The following is an 11125-nucleotide window of genomic DNA, read 5'->3' as shown; positions in this document are numbered from 1 at the left end:
TCCACATAAAGTGGAGATTAGATCATCTCCACATAAAGTGGAGATTAAGGTCCATTCCAACTCTACAACATGGGATCATATGGTATGGATGAGTACAAAAGGAATGAGGAGTAAGATGACATCCTTGCAAGTAGAATTTGCTAGGGAAAGGCTCAAAGACCTGATGGAATTGGTGAAGCTTTGATGAATGGATAAAATAAGGCTAGGTAAGTAGACAAGGGTAGCACTCATCATTCCTTCAAAGCCAGTTCCCCAGCAATACCATTTAAGAACTCATAAACAGTACAATAAAGTGGCTTGACGATCCAGCTGGGAGTCAGGAAGGCCTAACTCCCAATCCCACCTTTCACAAAACAAGCCTTGTAAGTCAACATCTGTGCCAGTCACTCAGTTCTTGAATAGTTGTTTCCTCCTCTGTGAAACAGAGGGAATAAATGTAGGGCCTCCCTCACAGAGATAGTATAGTCTCAAATGACACCTTGTATAAAAAAAGCACATTGAAAACTTCTAACAGCTATAAAAGTTTTGGTTATCATCAGACTAGAAAGTGTTTAATCTAGAAGAAATTAATCAGCTCTTCATAGGAAGGCTGAGCAACCTGTGTTAAAAGGGCTTTTTAACACAAAACTCTAAAATTCTCACTTTTTTTATTTCAATAGTATAGTGTCGTAGACAAAATCAACAAAACCATACAGCAGTTTGCTGGCTCTCACAGCAAAATACAAACATGAATATTCTATAGTTGCACAAATTGGTAATCACTTTTTGCTTCTTAGTTATATAAATCAGAGGTAAAATGTACAAATATGTTAGTAATTAGGCTATTGTCAAATAGCACAAGGCAAACTACCACTAGCTTTTGGTATTAATAAAAGTACAGTGAGCTCCAAAGTTAAGAAAATTAACTTTTCTTCTTCAAAACAAACCACTAATCAAATTCTTCATTTAAGTTTTTTAAAGTTTCCTTAATTTGCATCCTGCAAAACCACAGATTAACCCTAACAGAGGGGCTTTTACTAAGCAGAAGCCTCAGTGAAGGGCCCTGATCTGGCCAGCTAAAAGCTTTATGCTGCCCTCCTCCAAGTGGCACAACCCTGCAAACGAGCTACAGATATAGTTTCTAAGCAACAAAGACTCAAAACAAACCAACACTAACCATCCTATGAGTCACCTCCAGACCGTCTCATTTTGCCTACCAACTCTATCTGGCACAAACACTTCCTGTCAAGGAGTTCAGGAAGCAGCCTCAACTTGAAACAACTAGGAATTTGTCAGAGGTCAGACTATAAGTACATCACCAAACAGTACAGCGTACCAGTACCCAGAAAACACTCCACCATGGAGGAGCAGGAATCAAACACAGAAGACGATAAAATTCTACCAGGGAAAACTGAAGTACTCGCAACAACAGCTCTGATAAACATATGTGTATCCTTATCTTAGGGTCAACAGTGCAGATTTTCAAAGAAATACAAATCCAATTCCTAGTCAAGTGTCTGGGCCTAATCAGTGCACTAGAAACATCCTTTAATTCTAGGTCAAACCCAGTGCAGGCACATTATATATGGGATGTTAACATCTCATATGTTCAAAAGCCTATTAAATACAGCCCACCTCTCTACCCTCACCCACTTCAATGCTACTCCACAGTCCTCAAGCTGCCCTGGGTTGTCTGTGTCACCGCATGACTACTACATGCGAACTACATGACCCAACATCTCCTTCCTTTTCCCTCAAGTAGCTGAAGCACATATCCTTTTCCTCTGTCTTTAACAAGGGTGTAAATAGTGAGTTACAGGCTCGTGTGTCTTTTTCTCTTTCTCACTCACACATCCACACACCCCATACACCCAACTCCCTTCTTCCTTCTCTCTTCCTCAATTACCCTGGGGAAAAATCTCTCCCTCTTTGTCCCATTTACAAAATAAATGATCACTGCTGCTAAGCATAAGAAAGGTGGTAGTAATATGCCTACATTACAGGAAAGAAATAGTTTTAAAATTTTTAATTTTTATTGATAGCTTTTGTCTTTATAACACTCTCATCTCAGAAGATATCCTTTTCCCCATCTCTAAAAAGTAAGGTAACGGGGCAGCTAGGTGGCGCAGTGGATAGAGCTCCCACCTTGGAGTTAGGAGGGCCGGAGTTCAAATATGACCTCAGACACTTAACACTTACTAGGTGTGTGACCTTGGGCAAGTTACTTAACCTCGATTACCTCACCCAAAAAAAAAGTGAGATATCCCTTGTAACAAAGAACAGAAAAGAGAAAAAATAATACAGCAAAACTAAACAACACATTAACAGAGTCTGACAGCAAAGTACTGTGCCACCCTCATTGTCTACCATATCTGGAAAGAAAAAAAGGAAGCAAGGAAAGAAGCAAAGAAGGGAGGGAGGAAGGAAAAGAAAAAAAGAAGGGCATTTTCTCTTCTATCTGGTCATTATAAATACAAGAATTCAGTTTCATTTGTTTTGGTTCTTGCTATACTGAAGATATTGCTTCCATAATTCTGTTTACTTACTCTGCATCAGTTCACATAAGCCTTCTCACGAAAAAAGTCATAAATTTTAAATTAAATTTGAGGGCAATGAATGTGGAGTAAAAAAGTCTTCTTTTGAGCCCTTGTATTAAGAGTGTGTGTGACACTTGAACAAGTCACTTTACCTCACTAGGCCTCAGTTTCCCCACTTGTAAAATAAAGGTGTTAGACTACATGATCTCCAAGGTACCTCCCACCCCTATACCTTATGATTTTATGTTCCTATGACACCAAACCCTCAGAGTCAACCTGTGAACACCTTTAAATACCCAGAAATGCCCTCTTGATTCCCTATAAAAGTTTTTATCTACCTCCTGACTGTCCTCTAATTAAACCTGCTTTTCTTTAACAGTATGCAGATAAGTAAAATTCTATGATTTCACTTATGTGTATTTCTTCCACCAAAGCCGATTCCAATTCCTCCATTATCTGGTAGAAGTTTCACGAGTTATTACAACAAAAAACATTGCCTATCGATGGCCAGTCTTCTGGTTCTTAGATGACAGTCTGTCACTAGACCCACATTAAAATACTTTCCAGACAGACAGGATCTGCCAGAGCTTGTACCTCACTGGCTTTGCCTTTGAGAACCCAGGGTTACCTCCAGTCATGATGAGGCATGGAAGTAAGCCTGCAGTAGAAGAATTACTAGTATTGCAACAAATAAAAATTTTTACAACTGTCCACTGAAAAAATATTTCAGTTACACTGAATTAAACAGGCTTTTGTGAACTAGCCTGGGAACCTAACCATCTGGGAGTCCAAAGATTGCCTCTCAGCTATGAGACCATGGGTAGGTCATAGAACTCCTTAAAGCTTCAACTTCTTCATCTGTAAAATGGGAATAATGGCATTTGTTCAGCCTCCCTCACACAGCTATTATAAGAATCAATTAAGATAACTGTAAAATACCTTGTAACTATAAAGAATGACATAACTTTTAACAACTCTTATTAAAAACATTGTTTCCATGCAGAAAATGAGCTTGAAGCTTTTAATGACACAACCCATTTGCAGGTGACAGCAATCTATACTGGCTTTGACCAGGCAGGGCACCAAGATTTGTTTTCATGGGAGAAGACAGTAGTCTCTCTCAGCAACACCAGCCTAAGAGATTAGAAGGTTGTTTCCAAGCTTCTTAACTGCCCTGAATAGATGAACTTACCGAAAAGCTTCTGGGCTGGGCTGTGTTTTCACCCTGCATCCCAATCCCAACTGGGTCATTAACTTAAGGAGTTTTCTTGGGCAAGTACTTCATCTCTCTACCCCCCAATTTCCTCATATATAAAATTAAGAGATTGTGGGTCAGATTACCTCAAAGGTCTCTTTCAGCTTTATAAGTTTATACTTGTGTCACTTACTCCCCACTGTGTAAAGAAGCACCTTCTACTTCTAATGTTATATAGATGTTATATATGTTATATATATATATATATATATATATAATGTTATATATGTTATATATATATAATGTTATATATGTTATATATTATGTTATATATGTTACATACATAATGTTATATATGTTATATATAAATGTTATATATGTTATATATATAATGTTAATACTTCTGACAGTATAGAAATGGATGAACAAGTCAGTTTATCTTACCCATACCTTCATGATATCACAGACTTCAATCTTTAAGTAACTTAACTCTATTATTTTCATGGAGCCTGGCTTGAATGACCACCACTGTAGGCTGTCTTATAAACTCCCACTTGAAGATTTCCAGATGTTACTACAGACTCATTCAAGAAGACAGGACACTCGGAGACCACAGGCCTTCCAAGAATCAGTCCTAGAGAGATACCCTCTTCTCAGCTTTGCAAAACTCAGTGTCTCACAAAGCAGTTGCTAGTTCCGGGCAGTGGCTGGACCACCAAGTCAGAATGAGGAAAAACTCTGTCCTTGGTGCTGGCTAGCAGGTCTACCTGGATTTCCCTCCCAAGATCACTGTAATCGGGAAAGCCCAGTTCTGCTAACATTACTCCTCTACTCAATACCCTTAAATAGTTTTCCCTTGCTTACAAAATGAAGTCTACAATCCTGATCAAGTACTTTCACAATTTGAGTTCAACCTGCTCTTCCAGCCTCTCTCCTCATCCCAACCAAACAAGACTATTCTCCATTCTTCTCTTGCCACCTCCAGTCTTCATACCTTTGCTCATGCTTTCCACTATGCACCAAATAGACTCCCTAGACCATTTCCACATTCTGAAATTCTTCTCCTCAGCGCCCAATTCAGCTGCTGCCTCCACCATGAAGCCTTCCCTCACCAACCCCAAATCCACAGAAATAAAGTTGACTTCATCCTCCTCAAAGTTCTTACAGCACTGGGAATTTATCTCACTTTCCCTTACAACAATTATTTGCGTGACTGTCCTTCCCCACTTCAATTATAAGTTTGAAGGAGCCACAATCTGTTTTTGTATCTTCTGTGCCCTGCAAATATTAGGCACTTAATATAGCTTTAGTGAATGGATGGATTTATGCACAAAAGAGAATTTGTTCATAAGCAACGATAGCTTCCAGAATGAGAAGAACACTTATAGATAAGCAGTAGGAAATATTCTTGTAAGTAGCTCGATTTGAAAAGAGTAAACCCCTAAAGAATCATGTACAAGAAAGACTTCATAGAAAAAGGTCCACCTCAGCAAAGAATTGGAAATCGAGGGCATACCTATCAATTTGGGAACGGCTGAACAAGTTGTTATATATGGCTATAAAGGAATACTACCGTACTATAAGAAATGATGAGCAGGTCGATTTCAGACAAACCTGGAAAGACTTACATGAACTGATGCTGAGTGAAGGAAGCAGAACCAGGAGAACATTGTACACAGTAACAGCAACACTGTTCAGTGATCAACTATGATTGACTTAGCTCTTCTCAGCGATACAATGATCCAAGACAATCCCAAAAGACTCATGATGGAAGAACTATGGAGTCTAAATGCAGATCAAAGCATATTATTTTCACTCTTTTTTTTTTCTTTCGTGTAGTTTTTCCCTTTTGTTCTGATTCTTCTTTCACAAAATGACTAATGTAGAAATACGTTTAATATGATTGTACATGCGTAACCTATGTCAGACTGCTTGCCGTCTCAAGGAGAGGAAAGGGGAGGGAACAAAATTTGGAACTAAAAATTTTATAAAAGTGAATGTTGAAAACTAAAAAAAAAAAAGGAAAAAAAAAGGGCCACCTCTTATGCTAGAAGTCCAAAACCTAAGACCTGATAGAAAAGAAAATGTTCTAAAGGGAATAAGGTATGATTAAGCATTGAAAAGCACAGATCTCAGAGGGAGGAAACTTGGAATTTAGCCCTAATTCTCCCCCTAACTAGTTAGAGAGATGTCCTGCAAGAGGCGCGAGCCTAAACTAAATGATCTGTGAGGTTCCTTCAAACTAGCCCTAACTAGGGCTGCCCCACTACCAACCTAATTTTCCATAGGCACACATACCAAAGAGAAGTTCACAACAAACCAAGTTCCTTGTCCCAATATGTTGCCAACTAACTTTTCCTTACCTCTTTGCTTCCTCTAGGTGACAAAGGTACTCATAAGCCACATTCTGACGTCTCCTCTCATCCATCTCCTCTGCAGTGAGCCTTTCATTATCCAAGACAGCTACAAAATAAGAGAAATTATATAAATATGGAAATCTGTAGCTTTCATAAGAGACGTAAAAGATTAGCAGGCCCTGCTTCAGCTTAGTAACTTCCCACTCCCCTTGGCAATAAGCATTGCCAGGTATAACATAATGCCCTTATTCATGCAAGAACATTGGGCCCCACCTATATTATTTTTATCATTTTTGTCAAAATATGGTAACATAGGCATATATCTGACTTTGCATTTTACTGACATTGATGAACTTTTATCCAAAGCAGCCTAATATATAAGAACCTTATTTCCAGTGCATAACTTGAAACTAAAATCCCTACATCATCAAAAGGGATGGCCTCTTTCAAAAAAAAAAAAAAAAAAAAAAAAGGGGGAACTAGGTTGGGTCTCCCTTTTCCCCTGTAGAACAAATATAATAACGTCCAAAACCCTAGGAAAGCAGAATTACTTGACAAATTGAATAAGGAAGCAAGTTCCTTCCCTCCCCTTCCACTTAATTACTTTCAAGATCCTGGTGAAAAGAAAACTATGCTCAAGAAAAGAAAACTATGCTCAGTACATTTTAGAATCAAGCTTGGATGTAAGAGACCTTTGAGAAAGCACCTCCCAACCTCCTCCCTTTGCAGAAAATGGGGGGGTGGGAAACTATGGTGTAGAACATTGCATATAACATAAAACTCTCTTAATATATTGGCTAGTTTTGCTAAACTGTTTTTTCCCTAGCTTTGTTATTCTTTGACTGAAGTGATGGCTCTCTGAGAGAGAGATGAGACACACTGGGAAATACAGGTGATATAAAGAGAAATCAATATTTTATTTTTCCTAAAGACCTGGAATTACAGAATATAGACAATTCATGTGATCTAGAGATCATATGCTCCAATTCTCTCATTTGAGAAAAAAAGGAAACAGAGGCCTAAGAAAAGGTGACTTGCCCAGGGTCCCACGGCCAGAACCTTGGGTCTCCTGATTGCACTAGTCCCCGAGTCTTTTCGCCCCACCAAGGTGCCCACGTCTCTAAAGTCCAGGAGTCCAGGGCTCTTTTCAGCTCCCCAAAATGTGCCTCCCGCCAGTTCTCATTCCTCCTAATGGGGGAATTCTTTCTCTTTTTGGTGTTAGGAGCTCCCGTGACAGTCTGAGCAGACCTATGGCCCCCTTCTCCAAACGTGGTTTTTAAATGTATAAAATACACAAGATTACAAAGGAAATAAACTGATTGAAACATTTAGCGACAGTTTTTAAAATAAGTCCAGAGACCCTTGTTCTTAGGCTGCATCAAGAAGAAACCAAGCTCTGCCTCCGTCAGTCAGTCCCCAAATCCCTGGGGGCTCTCCAGGGTCCCAAAGCCCCGGTTTGGGGGCTGGGAAGAAAGGGTCTTCCAAAGCCACGCAAAGCAGCCTAGCGCGGGACAGAGGGGATTTGGGCCGCCCTGGGCCAGGCTGCTTTCGGCCTCGTGGGCCTCAGTTTCCTCCACCGGCGGATGGGTGGGCGAGGCGAAGGTAGTCAAGCCTCTCGCGGGGGCTGGAAGCCCTCCACACCCACACCCCCCACTCCCCCCAAGCCGACCAGCCTGGCTCCATCTGACAGACGGAAGTGTCAGGACGGGCCCCTCCCGGGGTGGGGCCTGCAGCCCCGGAGCGTAATCGGGGAAGGGGCCGGGACCCGGGCCCGGACAAGGGCGAGCCCTGCCCTTCCGGGTCGGGGCGGCGCGGCCCCAGGAGCCCGAGCCACCTTCGCCTTGGGACGGCCAGGGCGCGAAGGGGCCGAGCCGCACCCGGCTCGCCCTCCCACCCCAGCCCGACCCCGGACTCACAGCCATAGTGCGGCCGAACCACCCCCAGCCCGTCGACTTCGTCCGCGGCGGACATGGTTGCAGGAGCGAGATTTTCCGGGCGAAGCCTCTCCGCAGGCGGCGTAGCGCTTCCCGGGCGCGGCAGGGGCAGCGACAGCGGCGGAGGCGCGCTGGGTGTGACAGTGCCCGCGCCTGCGGCCCCGCCCCGAAACCGCCGCCCTAGAGGGAAGAAGGAGGCGGGGCCCGTCCAGCCTCGCCCCGCCCACTCCTCCCCTCCCTCGCCCTCCAGGGGCCGGAGGGCCGCCGAGGCCCGGGCGGCGCTGCCTACGGCGGCTGAGCCATCCCAAACTTGCTCGGCTCCGTCCGCGCGCTCCGCCGGCTACGTGTGCTCGCTGTCTATGCCCTCTCTTCCTCACTCCGCGATGTCCCGGGTGCGCCTCGGCCTTCCGCGACCTGCGCCTGCGCCTGCGCCCACTGGGGTTGGGGGGGGGGGGGCGCTCCGGGGAGCCCGTGGTTAAATTTAAAGTGAGAGCCCCTCGGAGATTGGCGGGCTCGGCAAATCCGCTGATTGGGGCTTGACATCTTGTTTTGTCGCAGGTGATGGAGAAAATGCCACTAATGGGGGAGGGTCCCGGGGTTTATTAAGCGCCTACTAGGTGCTCGTGCGCGCCGCAAATATTACTTCCTCCGAGCTTTCCGTAATGCAGAAGAAACTTAGAAGCGGGCAGAGCCAGGTGTTAAACATTTACCAGCTTCCCACCCCACCCCCGGTGCTCCCTTCTGCGGAGGTCGTGGGGGCTTCGTGCAAGACCCGTGGTCCTCCAGGGGCCGAACTGCCCACTCCCATTCCACCTGGGCCGTGGGGGCGGGGAGAGAGCCTGCACCTGCACCGGCACCTGCAGTGCCCCGTTACGTCATCATGTTGGCACTACCCCTCATCGCCATCCTCATCCTCACCCTCCTCCTTATCATCACACACAGTGCAATAACTCTATACAAGCCTTAGCCTATTGGAACCTCACAGCACTATCATTATCATCCTCATTTTGACAGAGGAGGAAATTGAGTCCGAGAGAGGTTAAGATACTTGCCCAGGGTGTCCGGGATAATAACGGTCGGAGTCAGCATTTGAACTTAGGTCTTCCTCCTGACTTCGTGTCAGGGATCCAGCGCTGTTCACTGCCCCTCTTAGCAGGATTTCCTCCTCTTTTAAAATGGGATGATCCACTGTATAACTTTGTAAGGTCCGTTATAGCTCTAGGTCAGTCATCAAATGAGATAATATAGGGTGTCCCAGAAGTCTTAGGGCAGTTTTAAGTTATTTATTAGAGCTGCACTAAAACTTTTGGGACACCCTGTATGTATAAAGCACTTTGCTTTATAAAAACACTATTGTGTAGAACCTCAGCCTTATGATTATAGTCCATTCTGGACCCAGAAATGTTTATTGTAAGTATTTACACATCAGAGACCAGCAACAGCTGCAAATCAAGGCCTGATCCATTGTTCTGTGAATTGTCTAGACTGAAGAAAGTAATGAAAGAAATCTTCATGTCAATTAAACTTAAAAGTGTTTCCTGAGTACCTTTTTTACTTTGGGGAGCCAGTTGATAAAACATTTACCAGCACACCACTGGGTGACTGTGCTGGTAAATGTTTAGTTTAGGTCCTTTTTAGCATCAAAAAATGACCTGAATTGCACACACCCTCTCCTTTATAGTTGCTGAACTATTAGTATGAATTGATAGACAAAATACTTGACAAAAATGATTGTATATCCAATAACACTTTTAAATAAATTTGTATTTTTAATCACAATATTATCTACATGCATTTGAAAAGTAAGACAGAATTTGTTCTGCTTGATTATGAATATTTATAACAAGAGCTGTTTGTTTTTCTTTTTTTTTTTCTCCATTGGGAGGGGTAGCAGTGGGAGGGGAAAGATGCATAGAGATAGGGTAGGGAAAAGAAAAGAGCATCATGGAGGCAACTTTTAAAAAAAATACAGAAAAGAGAACTTAATGAAGGCCAGAAAGAACCACAGAAAAGGAGGACAGCTAAAGGTTAAATTTATTATATACTTTTTTTTTTTTTTTTGGTGAGGCAATCAGGATTAAGCAGCTTGCCCAGGGTCACACAGCTAGTTAAGTGTCAAGCATCTGAGGCCAGATTTGAACTCAGGTCCTCCTGACTCCAAGGCCAGAACTCTATTACTGTACCACCTAGTTGCCTCTATTAGGTACTTTGAAAAAAAAGAAAGCTGCACAAAATAAAGGTCTTCAGTTCCATGTACCATCTTACTCTGTTCCATCATGTATATATGTATGGAAATGCCCATTTCACTTAGTATTCAGAATATTTTTAAAAACGAAAGCCAAGTAATACATATTTGTGTGAGCTCTCACACAGAGGTAGCAGACATATAACCAGACACAATCCCTCAGAGTGTTCCCCAGGAGTAAGGTGGTAGCTGACATCCCACTTGTAGATAGCTTTGTCTGCTCATAAAATACTTCACAGATTGTCTTTGGCAGCCTCTAACTTGGTAGTTACCAGGTAGTCACCAACTGCAATGACTATGGTACACATAATGAGCGCAAGGGGGAAATCCAGACACATTGTGAGTGCCTGGATTGAATTGGTTGTTGTTCAGCCATTTCAGTTGTGTTTGTGACTCCATTTGAGAGTTTCTTTTTCTTTTTTGGGGGGGGGGGAAGGGTTTAACAACATTTTTCCCAACTACATGAAAAGACAATTCTTAACATTCATTTTTTTCATTTTGAGTTCCGAATTTTCTCCCTCCTTCCCTCACCTCCCCCCCTCTTTGAGGCAGTAAGCAATTTGATGTGTTATACATATATAATCATGTAAAACATACTTCCATATTAGCCATGTTGCAAAAGAAAACACGGACGGAAAGAAAAAAATACCAAAAAGAAAAAAGGTGAAAAATAATATATTTCGATCTGCATTCAGACTCCATCAATTCTTTCTCTGGAGGTGGATGGCATTTTTCATCATGAGTCCTTTGGAATTGTCTTGGATCATTATATTGCTGAGAAGAGCTAAGTCATTCACAGTGGATCATCATACAATGTTGCTGTTACTGTGTATAATGATCTCCTGGTTCTGCTCACTTCACTTTGCATAAGTTCATAT

At 42.7% G+C, this 11125-nt stretch overlaps 1 protein-coding gene across 1 annotated transcript in view; it reads right to left on the bottom strand.

Annotated features, from left to right (window-relative positions):
• The window catches only part of IQGAP1 (IQ motif containing GTPase activating protein 1), a 112608-nt gene extending 104503 nt beyond the window's left edge, over positions 1 to 8105 (bottom strand). Inside the window, exons 1-2 of the mRNA XM_027846360.1 lie at positions 7985 to 8105; positions 6075 to 6174 (exon numbers count right to left, since the gene is read on the bottom strand). Of these exons, the coding sequence (XP_027702161.1) occupies positions 6075 to 6174; positions 7985 to 8039 (155 nt within the window). The 5' untranslated portion in view covers positions 8040 to 8105. The remainder of the gene's footprint in view (positions 1 to 6074; positions 6175 to 7984) is intronic.
• Between the last annotated feature and the right edge of the window lie 3020 nt (positions 8106 to 11125).

This window comes from Vombatus ursinus, unplaced genomic scaffold, assembly GCF_900497805.2.
Source record: "Vombatus ursinus unplaced genomic scaffold, bare-nosed wombat genome assembly UNPS02015129.1, whole genome shotgun sequence".
Taxonomy (NCBI): domain Eukaryota; kingdom Metazoa; phylum Chordata; class Mammalia; order Diprotodontia; family Vombatidae; genus Vombatus; species Vombatus ursinus.
This window is presented reverse-complemented; position numbering and strand designations above follow the sequence as displayed.